General features: G+C 32.9%; 1 protein-coding gene across 3 annotated transcripts in view; it reads right to left on the reverse strand.

Moving 5' to 3' along the window:
- Positions 1-18405, reverse strand: part of cdm (importin-13-like protein cdm) — a 144606-nt gene that overhangs the window by 66968 nt on the left and 59233 nt on the right. For all 3 annotated transcript variants that reach the window (XM_085818532.1, XM_085818531.1, XM_085818530.1), the window contains 3 exons: positions 13078-13206; positions 10469-10549; positions 3121-3256 (listed from right to left, as the gene is read on the reverse strand). In XM_085818532.1, coding sequence (XP_085674658.1) covers positions 3121-3256; positions 10469-10549; positions 13078-13206 — 346 coding nt within the window. The remainder of the gene's footprint in view (positions 1-3120; positions 3257-10468; positions 10550-13077; positions 13207-18405) is intronic.

Below are 18405 nucleotides of genomic sequence, written 5' to 3' on the forward strand. Positions count from 1 at the left end.
CACCAGAGGGCATCACGTGTGCCCCGACAGCGAGAGTGAGGTGAAAGATAGACAGATGTTTTTCCATGCAAAAGTGGTAACAAACGAACTCTGTTAAAATAGCAAGCGCAAGTAGGCGCTGTGTAGCTATTTTAAATACTTAAAGTCATGCAGAACTGTATTTGTATCTAACAAGCACGAGAATGTGCAATGGCACTGTTATTTTAATTCAAGTCTATAGCTATTCTATTATCAATTATTATTCATTAAATGTCTGGAGTGTGGAAGTGTTATTTACTTAAGGATATCATCTTCAACTCCCCACCCACAGAACACAGACACCACAGACAGTGCCCCTGGGGGCCTGTCCGGGATACTTCAAAATAAGGATGAGCGGCAGCTTAGAATTTATAGATTTTACTGCAATGGCTCAAAGTGAACTTTTTATGGCTACTGACATAGAATGGGATTTGACCAAGAAACAAGCAAGGTAAAGTAGTATTTTATACCAATTTACTATAATCATGAGAGTATTAAATAACATCAGAAAACAGGACTTGAAAATAATCTCAGAAGATTATGTTCAAGAAAGATTTAACTCCTAAAGTTGCGAGATGGATGTTACTTCTAGAAGAATTTGACTATGAAATTGTTCACAGATCTAGGCAGCAAATGAAGCATGTGGATTCCTTAAATGCTATTATGATGGTTACCTATTCTCAGGGAGAAGTTACAGCCAAAATTGCAGCTGCGCAAAGAAGTGATGAACGTCTCCAGTTGCTAAAATCCTTAGTCCAGCAAGGATTAAAGAAAGATTTCCTAGTGAAGAATAGTGTATTATACAAGTTTGACAGTGGTCGCGAGTTACTTGTGGTACCCGAAACACTGAAGCTAGAAATCATACGTGCTGGCTTGATATACCAGTGTGCTGATCCGTATTTTCGAGGGCGAAAACAGAGTCAGGATCGCCGAGCTGTGGTATCCGTCAGTTCAACACAGCTACCAGAGGGCATCACGTGTGCGCCAACAGCGCGAAAGATAGACAGATGTTGTTTCCATGCGAAGGTGGTAACAAACGAACTCTGTTAAAATAGAAAGTGCGAGTAGACGTTGTGTAGCTATTTTAAATACTTAAAAGTCATGCAGAACTGTATTTGTATCTAACAAGCGCGAGAAGGCGCAACGGTACTGTTATTTTAATTCAAATCTGTAGCTATTCTATTATCAATTATTATTCATTAAATGTCTGTGGTGTGGACGTGTGGAAGTGTTATTTACTTAAGGATATCATCTTCAACTCAACAACTGCATATATTTCAGAAAGCCAGAACTCCATACTTGATTCAAAATGGTTCTAGGAAAAGATCACTCTTCTTTTATGCAGTAATGCATCAGGAGATTGTTGTATGAAACCATTATTTATAAACAAATAATGAATCCTCGCTCGTCAAAAACTTAGATAAAGAGCATCTACCGGTTTATTGGGGAGCTAACGACACAGCTTGGATTACTTCACCTATGTTTGCAGATTGCTTTCACAACTGTTTTGTGCCTGATGTAGAAAGATATTTAAAAAAGAAAAATTTTTAATTTTAAAGTATTACTACTACCAGACAGTGCCCCTGGACATCCAAAGGAGTTAGAAATCCAAATGTAAAGATAATAATTTTACCACTAAATACTACATCACTAATCCAGGAAATGGCTATAATATCAACATTTAAGGCATATTACATACAGTTATATTTTAAGTCTATTTTGGATAATTTAGAAGCTGTGAAAAATAAGACACTTCCCAAGTTTGAAAAGAATTTTCAATCTTGGATTTCATTAATACTGTATCTTTATCTATAAGCGATCTTAAAACTTTGACACTAAATCCAAGTTGGAAAGCTCTTTTACTGGATACTGCTTATGAAGACTCCAATATTCCATGTAAGCACACTGAATACAATCAGGTAATTAATCTTGTCTATTCGCTATGTGGTATGGGGTTTGATGATATGTCTGCTGAAGACTTTGATGAACTATTTTTAGAAAAAACATTACATGGAGAAGATCTTGTAAGGCTTCTGGAAGAATCCGATTCAAAATCAGTGAATAAAGAAGGTAAAGAAAATTATGAAAAATGTATCTAACCAAAATTTTTCTGTTGATGATACAATATGCATTACATTTGGCAAACAAATTAGAGATGTTCTTAACAAAAAGGTATCCTTGCAAGGTATGGAAAACAACATTTGCAGTACAATTCAATAACAGCATTAAGTTGCGTGAAAATTATTTAGAGAAATTGCAACACAGGAACGAACCATCATGTAGTATTGCTAGATATTCATATGAAGACGAACCAAGCAGCATGGATATTTGGCCTCATACAAGAAAATATACTAGAATCACAACATTCCTAAATGACTCCAAGGATGAGGATTAGAAGATATGGTAATGTAATTTTCTCAAAAACCTAATGCATTGCAAAATTTGCTTTATTTTTCTTTTATTTTGATAACAAAAATTTAAGATAAAATGTTTTTTCAAAACCAATTAAAAATTAATTTTAATTATGTAATACAAGATTTCTTAGATGCGTCTAAAAATATGAATTCAAAAAAATTTTTTTTTTTTTCTTTAGTTTCATATTTAACAAAAAAAAAGTTTTAAATGTAACTTTTTTTTAAAAAATTCACACTTGAAATGGAATTGCATTTTCTGCAGTCTTGAACAGCATGATTTCAAAGAACATGGAATCAATTATTCGTTTTCTTCAGGGGTTACCTATAGATATTCTTTATATAACGCCAGCGCAACCAAGGCATCTGATTCCCGTGAAAGTATGACTGCACCCAAAATGGTGCACATAAGACAGGTAAAATACTGTTTTTTTTAATACTTTTGAATATAAGTCTGAAATTCATGAAAGTGTTATTAACTAAAATGTGATGGGACTAACCTAGTCCCTTTAGTGCATTAAAGGCACACCACTGATTGATAAATAGTCTTTTTCATTCATGACTAAAAAATACTGGGACAGTAAAAAGTAAAAGAAAAGTATTCAGATAAAAGTATTTTCAGAAATAATAAATTACTGTGAAGAACTTTCATCATGACTATAGCTGAATAAGAAATTAAACGAAAAGGTACCTGATTTCCATTGTTTATAATCATTATCAGATGGATATCTTAATTTTACAAGGTAGTTATCTAATAATGACTGAAAAATAGGATGGAATACAAGCAAAAGACTTTCAAAACCCCTTGAGGAAGATGTAATGGCATCCTATAAAATTAATACATTTATCAGATTTAAATATTATAATATTAATATCAGATTATTCAAAAGAATTTTGTCATAAGACAAATAATATATAACAAAACAAGCAAGAATACTTTGAAATTGGAGAGAATCTTGATACAATGCTAAAATTAAATTCACATCAGAATATAAGCAAAATTTACAATTTCAATTTTTCATTTGATGGGTGAATACTTACTATATATTCCACTGGTTCCCAAATTATGATCAGTAGCATCATGAACGGTTTATACGAGTAGTGCAAAGTATTCTCATAAATGGTACTAAGTGGTAACTACATTTTCACAGAAATGGTACTAAGTGGTTTTAGAATTAAGACAACAAAAGCAGTGACGCTGTATTAGGCAGGCTATTTAAGAGACATTGTACAAACCACCGTTTTTGAGAAGGACCTAGCAGCTTATTAACAATTCAAAAATTACTTTCAAGAAGATAAGTGTAACTTATCATATAATAATGACAATTTTATAATGACTGAAGACTTTAAGCATCATCTGAATTTAAGGAAAGCTTACCGAACTGTCTTGTGACAATACACAGAATACAAAAGTCAACAACAAGTACACCATTAAAAGAGGGATACTCCACATGATGTCATTGGTGGTGCAAATAAAGTACTGCTCATATAAAAAAAAAAAAAAAGAAAGAAAGAAAGAAAGAAAGAAAAATGGCTCAACTTTCTGACTAGTTGTGATTCATTTATTCAAGATGATAATTGTCCAAAATAAAATTTATATCAATTGCTTTTGAATTTGAAACAAGGGTTTCATTTATTTAATAATTTCACAAAGCTAATCACATGCATGCTGTAACTACTAGGAAGGCTGGTGTTTTGAGTTTGATTGCATAAAAAAATTCTAATACATCAAGGAAGCCTCAAATTGAAAACATTTGAAAATTACTCTTATTTTCTATAAGAAATATAGTACTACATATATTAATAGTTAAACCAAATCTGTGTTAACCATACTAATAAAACAAATTGCAACTTATGCATCTTCATGTATCAAACTGGAAGAAAAATGCCGCAGAAAATTTTAAGTTAAGCAAAAAAGAAAACTTGTTTGGCATGAAGGCAATCAAACACAGGTACATTTTCTTCAGAAAACAAACAAACAACAACAAAAAAGATATATATATATAGCGGGAACAGTATCTGATTGCTCTTGAAACCGATAGAATATTTTTTACAATCAGTACCAAACTAATGCCCCCCCCCCCAATTTTAAGCATTTATGCACACTAAGAAAATTAATACTGCAAGACAATTTAGTTTACAGAATATCATGGAACAAATTTTAAAATGCAATTTCTTTTATTAAGCAGCATAATAAATTACAAAATATTTTTAATACCATATTAATTTATGTATATAAATTTCAATTTTCCATTCATTCAGAAATTTAAGGGGGATCACAGCAATATCCATGAGAAAGTGGACAATATTTAATTCAAACTCATTTACAAGCTACTACTTTTTCTTCAAATGGTACTTTTCCATTTTGCCGGTGCAAATCTCACCAAGCGAGACTTTATTGGCGACAACATACAATATACACACACACCAAAAAAAAAAAAAAAGAAAGAAAAAGTTAACGAATGTTAGTTCTAAGAATTTTTATTTTGAAGGCATAAACATTTTAATATCATTTAAAATTTTGTAAAAAGCCAATAAATAAAGACAATAAATTTGTAAAAAGACGTTAATTTAAGAATTTACAACTGTTTCATGGTTCAACATCCTGATTCGCCGGTTCATATTACACTCACGTTTGTGAAAATTGCAACACCATGAAGGACTTACGCGAGTGACCTGAAATTTTCAGGAAATGCAAAGTAGCGCATGATATGCAAATGATTAGAATTGCAAATCCGTAGCGCATGCGTATGCTGAGCAGCGCCCTCTGAATGGCTGATGGATCCGAATAAATAGACGGCTGTAGCGAGGCGTGTATGGTTATCGGTGGTTATCTGCTAGTGGTAAACGTTAACTCAATCTGTACTTATGCCTCGTCGACGAAAGAGAGCGAGATTTGAACAACTTACAGAGTTTGAACGAGGGAGAATCATCGGCCTTCGTGAAGCTGGATTGTCGTATCGTGCAGTAGCCTCTCGTGTGCAGCGTAACAGCAGCACAGTGATGCGCGTTTGGAAGCAGTGGACGGACGAGTGTCGGACAACTCGGAAATCCGGGAGTGGACCCCGAAATGTAACGTCAGCTCGCGATGATAGACACCTGGTCCGCATGGCGCGGACGGACTGTACAGCTTCCTCTAGACAATTGGCAGCACTGTGGTCAATAGCTACAGGTGTTTCATTGTGTGCTTCATCAATTCGTAGACGTCTGCTGCAGTGTGTACTGCGCGCACGGACTCCTTTATACAAGATCCCCCTAACGCACGACCATCGCCACCTGCGGCTACAATGGGCCAATTAGCATAGAGACTGGCGTGCTGATTGGCAGCATGTCGTGTTTTCTGACGAATCCCGCTTTAATTTGTGGTACCATGATGGTCGCATTCGTGTCAGACGCTATGCCGGTGAACGCCACCTTCCGGAGTGCATTATCGAACGCCACAGTGGACGAACACCCGGAGTTATGGTCTGGGGCGCCATAGCATATCATAGACGATCTCAATTGCTACGAATTGTGGGCAATCTGAACAGCAACCGGTATATCTGTGAAGTTCTACAGCTCGAAGCTGTTCCCTTCCTTCAAAGCTTGCCAGGCGCTGTATTTCAACAGGACAATGCCCGCCCTCATACTGCTCGGATTGTTAAATCCTTCTTTGCAGCACAGCAGGTACAGCTTCTTCCTTGGCCTGCGTGTTCCCCGGATATGTCGCCAATTGAACATGTGTGGGATGTCATTGGTCGGCGTCTTGCTCGTGATCCTCGTCCTGTTGCGTCTGCAGACGAACTTTGGGTACGCGTACAAACGATATGGAATGCTCTTCCTCAGTCAGACATTCAAACTTTGTTTGACTCCATGCCACGTCGTGTAGCAGCACTTATTGCGGCGCGTGGTGGCCACACAAAATACTGATTCTGATCTCTTGTTATTGTTTGTTTGCTTTGAACATTTAATCATTTCTTTGTACCACTACCACTCAACTGTGTATTAAATTGCATTCAATTATGACGATTCCTTCTTGGTGTTGCAATTTTCACAAATGTGAGTGTACTTGACACCAAGTGATCTCATCTCACGTAAACTACATTACAAAAATCTAATTCTCTCAGTAATTACCTACATTAATTTAATAAATCTTAATTTGGAATATAAGTTTAAATGCAAGAATTATTTCAATTCGTACGAATAGCTTGCACAAAAATTATGTAAAACCGCAGTGCTTTACTTCAGTAGTGCACTCTCATTAGAATTGATGAATTTAATCCTTGACTTTGCCTTTTCTATATTTTCGCCTTTGGGTGAGCAGTGTGATTGCATCCTAATTGACTTAATTACCACGAATGGCCTTAGGGCATAAAATTGAACTGTCTGGTAAAAGTTCTATGTAGTTGTATGCCAGTATTGAAAGAACCAATCAGTCTGATAAGAAATGGCTGCGACTTATTTTGAAAGTGAGGCGTAAAAGGTTACCAGCGACGATATTCTGTTTTGCATCAACTGCACCATTATTGGCGACTTCATTGCCTGCGCCGGCAAAACGGAAAAGTACCCTTCAAATATTACAAACTAGCAGACCTATTAATTTGAAAGACTACAAAAGTTTAAATTAATCATCAAATTTTAATACATTAGATATATGATTAAAAATGTATTTATTCAACAAGAAGAAGAAAAGTACAAATGAAATTTTTGGAAATCACTAGAATAATTAAAAACTTTAGTATGAAAATACACACCATAACATTTCCTTCAATTTAGTTTCTTCAAAGATATAGATGCATAATGTATTTAAAACCCCAAGCTACAGAAAAATAATTTCTTTCCCTTCCTCAAGCTTATGAAAATTGTAATATAATATTTTTGACTAAAATCACATATATTGAAATATACATCATAATTAAAAAAATCAATACAATGTCAAATTTCCTTTTAATATTTTCCCTTTCCATACTTGCCAACCTATGACACTCAAAAATCAGGAGATTTTTCACAATGTTAAAAGCCTTTTTAAATGATTAAAATATAGTTTTTAACAATAAATTAACTTTAAATAGTTACTAATTCTTAAATGCAAGCAACACAAAAATACCTTACACATAAAAAACATTTTTATTACTTGCATTGTTTAAGAAAACAAAAAAAAAATGACACTTTAATCAGTTTTCGTACAAATGTTATGAACAGTGGCAGATTTTGCTTTCGTTAAGAAAGAAACTTCATAATTTTGTGCATAGCATTTGTCATGTAAGCCTGCTTTTACTAATAAAAGTTTTTCTAATGTGTCATCACTAATATTATATCTAAATTTAGTCCTCGTTTTCGCAACAACACTGAAAATCCCTTCACACTCTGCATTACTATGGGGAACTGTCAAGATGGCCAACATTTCACTATATTTCAAAATTCCATCAGCATCTTTCAGTTTTACAATTAAACTCCACTGGGTGTCAATCCTAGCTGATTTTATAACTTCATACAAGTTTTCTAATTGTAAACTGCAAAACTGCGACTGCAATATTATCAGTGGCAACATCAATATCATCATCTTTCATGACTAAATTAAGTAACACAGGAAATCTGTTCAAAAAGTGCCTTATATCAGAAAAAGATGCATTTGCTAGAGCAAAAACATCAACTTTAGCATGCAAAATCACTGGAAATTTATGGAGTATGTAATCACATACTCGATAGAAGTAACTTCTAACATGAAGATAAAACTTATTTTTGACTTCTGAAAGTTCTTCCACTACTTTTGTAATTGCAGCTGCTATTGCCAAATCTTCATCTTTCTTCCGATTTTCTATTTCACCATAAATCACATCATATATAGAATTATAAGACAAGACACAGACTGGTTTTACAAACTTTGATAAAATGTCTTTAAACAGATCATAAATCATTGATTGCAAAACATGAATTAATGGAATTCTGCTTTGTAGAACTATGTTAAGAACATCCAATGATGGCAAAATGAATTGTAAAAAAAAGCAAAAAGCTTTGTTAAGGAAAAAAACATAAATATTCGTTCTTCACAAGATAAACTTACAGTAATCGGAAAATGCTTCGTGTGCTGAGCAATTTTTTTATTTTGAGAGAAATTTGTATCAGCTCAAACTTGTTTTTCTCAAACCTATTTTTAACAATGGAAGTAGTAACTACATCTCCATTTACTTTAGGTATTTTATAGCTTTCAATAGAGCATCTTATCTTAACTCTCAAAGCATTTACTTCTTCTTTAAAAAATGCAAGAAGTGGGTTCCATTGATCGAGGATTCTAGATAAGCATGTCTTTAAAGCCAGCGTGTAGACACATTTCAAAAATTTTCTCATTTCAGTACTATGCAGCTGTTGGAACTGTTTCAATTTTTCCTTCCGTTTAGAACTCCTTTCAAGATAATAATAAATATCAACAATGTGTTCATCCACATTTATTGGTAAAGAAGTTGCCCCTTTTTCAGCTGCTAAATTTAAGAGGTGACAGGTGCACCTCATAATCTGCAAATTTGCATTTTCCTTTCTTAAGATACCTGCAACACCAATCTTCAAGTTTACCATTATTACCAGTCTACCATTACTGGTGCATTATCGGCACCCAAGTGCTAAGCAATTATCCAGAGGGACTGCATTTTCTTTTAAAGTTTTAATAATTAGCTGTGCCATATTAAAGCCTGCCGAATGTCCTTCTAAAGTGGGGACTGAAAGTAGACTGATTTCAATTTCTGAAGACTCTGGATTAAAAAACGAAACAACAACTGGATACAGTTTTGAATTGGTATTATTGCTTTCATCCATAGAGAGGCAGAATGGAGCTGTTTTAATGCTATCAATAACTGAAGATTTATTTTTCAAACCCATTTCTTTAACAATTGCACCTGTTTTGGTCCTTGCACTTAAGTGTTTCTTAGTGATTTCATTATCGGGAAATATTTTTTCTAAATAAAGCTGCAGCGTGATCTGATGCATTCAGTGGCAGGTTGTGCTCCAGTAAAAAGGCAGAGAACAGACATTCTGCATTAATAACTTTTTGGTCCTTTGTTTCTGAAGAAAAAATTTAATTTTTCATTTTTTTTCAAAACAACTAATGTTGTCCTTGTGTTTTTGTGTACGCACATGTTTGAGAACATCCGCCCTTCCACCATACGAAATCGAAAAATCGCAACGACAGATGGTACACATCGCAAATTTATTACATTTCCTTGAGGAAATAATGGAAGGAAAGTCAACTGTGTAGGATTTTTTAAACGTATATGAGTATTTCACCTTTCTCACAAACATAACAATTTCTAAAACTATTTTCCGAAGGCACATGTGCTCATACAACTCAATGTACACAACTCAGGATAAGATGAACGAAATAACTAAAGAACATCCAAATAACAGCTTTGAGCTTGCTTTGTGCTCATTGGCTAATATATGCCAGATGACACAATGTGGAGCTCGATGCTCATTGGAGAACTGGAAAACAAAGTTTCTGAATAGGTATGCTCTCACTCACAAAGCAGAAATTTTTATCTGATTCGCAAGGTTTTGTTTTAGATATAATCTAGCAAAATTTTAATTGCTATCAGAAGTCAAAAATAACTTTTCTTTCCATATAACAAAGTATTAAGCCAAGTTCTATAAAAATCGTGAGAAATTTTAAGAATAAGAGAAAGTCGGTAGAAATATATTGTAAATCGGTTTGGCGGGAGAGTGGTCGAAAATCGGGAAAGTTGACAACTCTGCCTTTCTAAACCACACTTTTCTTTTAAACAACTCTAAAATCAAAATTAATGTCTAGTAGAAAGACTACAAGGATTATATTCATAAAACACTATGGTTTGAAAACTATCATTTGAGTTGCAAATGCATCAATACTGCAGGCACATAGGAATGTAATGCATAAAACAATAAAATATGAGTGAATCGCAGACCTTAGTTTTGGTAAACTATAAGAGCATCATATTTTAGTTGTTCCATAAACACTGACAATTCAACAAATGGATGTTTACACACTGACTGCATATCTATATACTCTGAGAAAATATTTACATTCAACTTACTTGAAGCGTATACCAGAAGCCAAAAGCTTGCTCACTACAGATTTCATCAATAGGATACTGACCAGGAGTAGAACTACATCGCTATAATAGATGTTTGGATTACTATAAATATAGTTATACCTAAATTTATACAGTATAAGATAACATCACAGAAATTAAACACGTTTTTAACATATCATACGATGCTAAAAATACTTGTAGAATTTTAAAAATGCTCCGAAAAGCTTAATAAAATGCAATTATTGTACATCAATGTGTGTATACTGTATACAATAAAAACTCATATCTAGCATAACAGTTACTGGAAAGTTCAAATAGTCAGAATATTTTAGACCCCCCCCTCTTCCATAAAAAATTGAGCAAATAGGATATTTGAAAAGGTTACAAAGCATGTACAAGATTTTATTGCTAAGCAATGTGGTTTAGAACCAATAATGGAAAGTATGACATTACAATACAATCATAAGATCTTTGCTTTGGTTTTAGGAAAACACAATAAAATCTCATTACAACATTTTAGTTCTTGTAAAAAAAGAATATAAATTAATTACTATTTGTTTTCCTCTTACATTTTGAATATATATATATGTATGATTAAATTTTGGCCGTCTACAAAACAGCATGCAGTGCATGCATGCATTTTCAAAGACCTTGGTATTAAGAAAACTTACTTGAAACTGGATAAATAATAATAATGCAATATGAAAAATTACAGTTAACAATTTAAAGTTTTTTTATACTGTAACTTGCATCTAGCTAAAGAAAGCACAATCTGTGACTTTAAACTTCTTCCGTTATGACTGGCACAGTTTCGGTAACATCTCCACCAATTTTCATGGTTGACAGGATTTCATAATCAGATATTTTACTTTAAAATGTTCAAGGCTTACAAAATACGTTGGCTTTTATAGCTGAAATGCAATTTCCTTGATTTGAAATGTTATATTATTTTAAATATAAGCCTTTCAATATTCAAGCTGACGACAAAATAGGATGATTGTTTTTATAATTTTAGAGCAGAAATTTCTTCCATTCATTGGGCTCTACTACAGTGAATTGCATTTTTTATATTCTCACCTATACGGAATTTTCCCATACCTGGCATTGCCTGAATAACCGAACTTTTGCGATATTAGATAACCTATTTGATATATTGGATTTATCCTAAAGAAAGAAAAATGCATTCTTAAAATTTTTTAAATTATATTGCATTTTTAATTTGAAATAATGCAGTAATTAAAAATAAGAGCTTTTAAAAATGTACTTAACATTTTATAGAATATTTATGTAGTAAGTTTGTATAAAATGAAAATATGGTATTTTCTGATTACCCTGCTGAAAAGTCAAGAAAAAGCAGTATGTCACCTAAATATTTATGTTGTAACCCATGATTTTGCCAAAAAAGTATTTATGTAGCAACTCAGATATAAATGTAATATTTCTCTTTTGACCAATGGCACAATGCTGAAGTTCAGGCATTAACTTGGTGAAATATTTGTCGCCACTAAGTGTGAAATTGCTCTCCAAAGCCAGAAATGAGATAATGACTTTTTCCAGATAATCAGAAAGTACTAAAAACATCTCCACTTAATTCTTAAACAATATCAAATTCAGATTAATCATCCTCATTCATGCGGTATGAAACTGCATCAGTACATAAGTTACTTACAATAACATTAGCCTTTGTTTTTGAAATTAAGAATAGAATTTAATAATTTGTATCCATCGTACTGACTTTATAACTTAAAAAATTAATAAAAGAACAAGTACATAGATGTATGGAGTATAAAATTATAAGATTACACATTTTATAACAAATTTGTCACTATTAATGGAGAACAGTTCCTGATCTAATAAAAGATTACAATTCATTAAATAAAGTCTATCGAACCCAAGAACAAACTCTCTACAAATTAAAATTATGCATTTAGATCTACCGAATTATAAATTTAATTACAAAAATTAGAGATAAAAGCATCACCAATAACCAACAATTTTTGTATTAAAAATTTGTTAATTACTTTCTCATCTTGGGGGGGGGTAAACAGATTATGGAGATAATATATACATTAACTATTCTATATTAAACGCAAGAATTATTTATGGATATATTTCTTTCCCCATTTCCTTGTCCCTGATTGATTTGGAATTGCAGAATTTTTTTAATACTGAAGTCACAGCACAGAAATATGAAAAAATATTTCTATGTAGTCACTGAAAATACTAAATTGCATTAGCACATATTATTTAGACATTTTTAATTGGAAATTTGTGTTAAACATTTTATTAGTATAAAATTTTTTTGGCATACTTTACTTTCTAGCTCTTGACTTGAAAAATTTGACAAATATTACTTTATTTTAATAAAAGCAACTAAATAAAACAGTAACTGCATAAAATAAACCTCAAGTATTTTTTAAAGACACCAGAGTCTGATTTTTCATTTTGAAACATAATATCTTTTGATGACAATGTGAAATTTTTATATCTTTCTAGAAACAAAGAAAAATTTAATAAATTTAAAAAAAAAACTTAAACTAAACAGTGATTTATGCACACATTTTGATAAAGTTATGGAAACATGAAAATAAATTTAAAATTATACTCACAAGTACAAAGCTTATAAGTTTTAAAATCATTTCTTTCTTTTCTGGTTTGTTGAGTATTGTATCAAGAAGTAAGTGACAATGATTATCGGCTACTGCAATAATTAGGCCATATATGTTATTGCATTTATCCTGTAAAAAACAAAATGCATATATAAATAATTTGCAATTTGAAAACTTCAGATTATAACAGTTTCAAGACTTCAAAAAATAATTTAAGGTTTTAAAAAAAATTAATTAAAAAATTATAAGAAATCACATAAATATTCTATTTTTCTTGTCTAAAACATCTTCTGTTTCCATCTCATAAATCTAAATCTTCCATCTCATAAAATCTAGTGAATTAAATTAAAACCCAATTAAAAATACTTTAAATTTTAATAATTCCACTGTTAGTTTTTGTTTTCATTTTAAAACTTTAAATGACATGCAATAAAAGCGTTTGATTAGCCAGAAAGCTCAGGAAATGCCGAATGCCACATAAGCAAAAATCCCAGATAGCTGAGTATATAAAAATTGCAACTCATGTTAGAAAAGCCAAATAATGCCACGAATCACATGACATTCGAAGTTCAGACTTGGTGCGTGAAGGTGCAGTTGCCCCTCACTTCCTAGTTTTTGATTTCTCTGATTTTCTTGCATTTTAGTCTATGTGTCATATGTTTAATCAGATAGCCTGGCTCAGTAAAAGTAGGCGGTCAGTGTAACTCTGATTCAAAATCCAGTTACGACCACGTGTTTCTGAGTCTCTTTTGCCAATGCTTTATTTTTCTTCTTTTTTCCCCTTTCTAGGAATTTCGTTCTCCTGATCAGGAGGGACCTTTAGCTGCCCTCAAAATTGATTGAGTATTTTAATATATTTATGCTAAATGCAAGGTTGTTATTGCGATTTTCAATGTCAATACATCTGAAGCAGTTAATTTCACTAATAAAAGAAGCCTGGATAACAATATTTCTATGTGTAATACCATTATCCCATGGCCTGAGTAGGCAAAATATCTCTCCATTCACTCAATAGATAATAAGCTACTCATACATATGACTGCACTACATCCCATACTTTTTTTATGCCTGCCTTGTCTGGGTTGTGTATATAAAACACAATTAATTAAATTACAAAGTCTGCAAAACACCACATTCAGGATCATGCAGTAGATGATTTATATGAAATACTTTAATTCATACAGACTTAAAACTAGCTAAAAAGTTTTATAACTACAATATAAAAAATGAATTTATTCCTAACTTGAACTATGATATATATATGAAAACAGCAACATACAATGGCCTAGTGGTATGATCCTACTTCTAGATTAATTTTACTTTTTCTGCTTGTATTTCATAATTTCTTATTTTGTAATTAAAATTTACTTTAGTCACTCCTAGTTTCAAACCCTTTTCCATTTCTGTTCCAGTTATGCCCTCAATTTGTATGGCTCTGAACGGGCCCGCACCAAGCCTAATCGGCGCCGTCGTGCAAATGTCTAGCGAGCGTCTTTATGCAGTGATGATATTTAAGTGAAACTGCTTATGATTAACACTTAAAATGAAGTATTATTAACATAATAATATAAGAAACGAAAAAAAAAATGCATTTTATCTTTCAGTTTGTCTAAATGCCCAAACATTTTGTGCTTTGGTAAACCCACACTGAAACATATTTATTGAAGAATCATACATATATTTATGTTATACAAAAGTAACACTGAAACTAAGCAAAATAATACACTACCATTGGATACTAAATATATTGCTTAACACAATTTATTATCTTAAAATTAAGAAAAAATTAATTTACACATCTAATAAGTTGTTGTTGTTAGCATCATTTACGACAAAGTTCAAACGATTACAACAGGGCACAAACAATGTTCTACGGCTGATATCTAGGGATATATCTAAAATTATTTTCTGCACAGCGCTATGTTGTTGACAATGATATAGCTTAAAATTTCAACCAAAACCAAAATTTTCTACATTTTTTTCTAAAAGTTTGCAAAAACTGCACTTCATGCATAAGATCTATATTATTTATATCGCTTTGATTTTTATCAGCTAATGCTTTTTGCAACTTTTGACATAAGTTGAGTTGATCTTGAAAATATACGTGAACGAAAATAACTGATGCCGATGCATATATAAGGGTAGACGCCAGCACCATAGATGCGTTCGACAAATTGCTCAATGCTTATTTTGTGTCTACTGTTACAATTGTAGCAATTTTTGCAACATTTACCTTTTTTTGCGATTTTGTTTGATGATTGCTTGTTGTTACTGTTATTCTACATAAAAAAAGGTAAGTGCAGCTACATATTATGTTAAACTTAGGTTAGCTTTTCAGAAAAGTGATGATTTGAATGTAATTACTCGATTTCTTTTTTTTTTTTTTTACATGAACTATTTGTTAATTAAACTAAAAATTATTACCTTTTGAGAAGAAAGGATTGATATATTTATGGAATACCACTGAATTTAAAATATAACTATTTGAGATTTGAAGTGAAGTAAAAATATATAAGGTATTCTGAAATTAAAAATTGCCATTTTCAGATTCTTAGCCATACGGAAAACTGAAAGAAAATGTTTCGTTATGTCATTACATCTTGAATACATACTTTAAATTTGATTTATTTATTTTAATAAACAAAAGAGTACCTCAACATCCTTGAATTATCTGGTGTTGATCTAATATTCATATATTTTCCCAGCAATGGTCTAAAATATACTTAGTTTTTCAGAAGTAAGGTAAAATATTTCCAACGGTGACTTTCTGAGTGTTTTTGAGAAGAAGTGTTTTACGTAATAATTCTTATAATAGTTATTTTCTACTTTTATTTTTACTTCCACTTTTTATGTTTTCATTTTCCCCCAGATGTCGGAAGAAAAACAGAAAAATTATCTGGGTATCAGAATTTAATGAAGAAAACGAAAGCAACTGTAAAACTTAATAAACCGAAACTTTAAAATTACTCAAATTTTCCAAAATAAAGAGAATACCCAAGTTGACGCTATTTAGCATGTCTGTCTACCAGGTGTCCTCAGCTACCATTGAAAGTACTAAAGGAACCTGATAACCATAAAGAGTTAAATAGTGTTTTCACCAGGAAATTACCTTTAACTTCAATGCAGCCGGGGTGGAGGGGAAACAGAAGAAATACTAGGGACATCAATAATTTCTGCAGTAGATACGCATTTGCCTGTGCTTGATGGCTCCAGATTATGTCCAAGTCCATTATTGCTATCCCAAGTTCAAGCCTTAATAGAAAATGGTCCTGAATATTATGAAAAACCTGGTTTCCAGTTTCAGTTTCCCAAAAGACAAAAATGGACGTACATTTTTTAAGATGTACTTTTGTCAAATCTTGCCGAACAACAAAACAGTTAAAAGGGATTGGTTGCTAAATTCTGTTAAAAAGAATTCTGCTTATTATTTTTGTTGCAAAATTTGAAGCAGTTTCAGCAACATAAAATTGAGTAGTTCTGAATTTAATAACTGGAACAACTCAAATGAGCACTTAAAACTTCATGAAAAATATAAAATGCATTTCCGGAATCTATACCTTTGGTCCGATTTCTTAGAACAATTATGAAAAAATAAATCTGTTGATATGGAATTTCAAAATTTAATAAAGAAAAAAAAGAGACTAAGCATTGGCGTTGTGTTATTGAAAGAATTATCCATACCATTTAGCCAAATAAAACTTAGTCTCAAGTGGTTCTAGTAACAGGCACAGGCATCACGTATTTTCACGTTCAAATAAGACAGAAAAGAACACAAGAGACAAAGTCCTGCCCTGATTATAATCTTTCGGTCAAATAAGACAGTATGATATGAGGAAGGGGCCCTCAGACCTGAAAAGCTTGAGGCTGCACAGTTAAACCCCAAGAGGCTGCTAACCTATCGGCAGAGCCGACGAGTTAAGACTGAGTCGACAGGAATACTCAGCAACTCGTATTCCACGCCCCGTCCTGGACAGATGGTAAAAACATCTGCCATCAATACAGCTCCAACCCCGGACAGCAGAACGAAGTCACTTTAAAACTGCCAGACAGACCGGGCCATCAATCAGGCCAGTTAACACTACGTCATGGTATATACACATCAGCTTTAGGCACCCCCAGGGAAAAACCAAGGAATAATATGAATATGCAGTTTTGAGGCTCCATGCGCCTACTGGAAACCTCGAGCAGTTTAAAGGCTCACTGAATTCGCCAACTCCCCCGGCAGGGGTGTTTTGCCCTGGACAACTATGAATATCTGACTATATAGTTCCACCACAACCAACGGAATGGACAAGACAGTACCATATGGGCCCTGTCCATATTGAATCACCCATCACCAACGATGACTCCAGTCTTGTGAAGACTGATTTTAAACACCCGTGGCCAAGAGTGCCTAGGTACAGATTCTAATCAGTAGCTCCCCAGGTTTTACCCGACTTGACCCCCGGGGGTGCATTCAAATAAGACAAGAATTTTCCTGTTGAGACAGGCTGCGAGACGGATTGCTTATTTCAACCCTTAGCGTTTCGTAGGGTCCGCTGCGGAGCCGTCCGTCATTTGTTCCGTAACTCCGTAAGCTTTGCTGCGGAGCCCAGTGTTTTTAGCATTATTAGGCTTAAGATGTTGTGGAATCGTCGGCATTGGCAATTGTTATCTGTAGTTAAAACGTGCTCAGTCTTGCTACTGTTACGGTTGAAACATTATTTGACCCATTTTATAATTAGCAACATGGAGAAAAATAATTATTGTTATGAGAATATAGAGTCGAGTGATAGTGAAGATGTGTTTGATTTTTCATTGCTAGAAGATATTGTGGAAGACAATGTTGATTATAATTCTGACAGTTCAAGTAGTGGTTCCGAAATTATACTTATTGAAAGTGAAAGCAAAGAGTCAGCAGAAGGCTTAGATGAATGGCGCAATGTCATGGAAGAATTAGATATTTCAGATAGAATACATTTTAGTGTATCTCCAAAGGTCAATGGACCACAAATTCCTACAAATATTGTATAGCCGACACAATATTTCAAATTATTTTTCACAAATGAACTCTAAATGAAATTGTAAAAGAAACCAACAATTACGCAGAAAATGTTCTAAAGAATAAAGAAATATCTAGTAATTCTATTTGGAAAACGTGGCGCGCGGTGAAAGAGGATGAGTTTTGGGCTTTTATTGGAGTTATTATCAATATGGGTACGATATCCCTGGCGAATATCCAAGATTATTGGTCAGTTAAGGAGAATAGTCACATCCCTTTCTTTGGTAAAATATTTACAAGAAAGAGATTTATGCAGATATTCTGGATGCTGCATTCCGCTGTAAAAA

Source organism: Stegodyphus dumicola, chromosome 6, assembly GCF_044657685.1.
Source record: "Stegodyphus dumicola isolate Sdum_Otavi_A_Nest chromosome 6, ASM4465768v1".
Lineage (NCBI taxonomy): Eukaryota > Metazoa > Arthropoda > Arachnida > Araneae > Eresidae > Stegodyphus > Stegodyphus dumicola.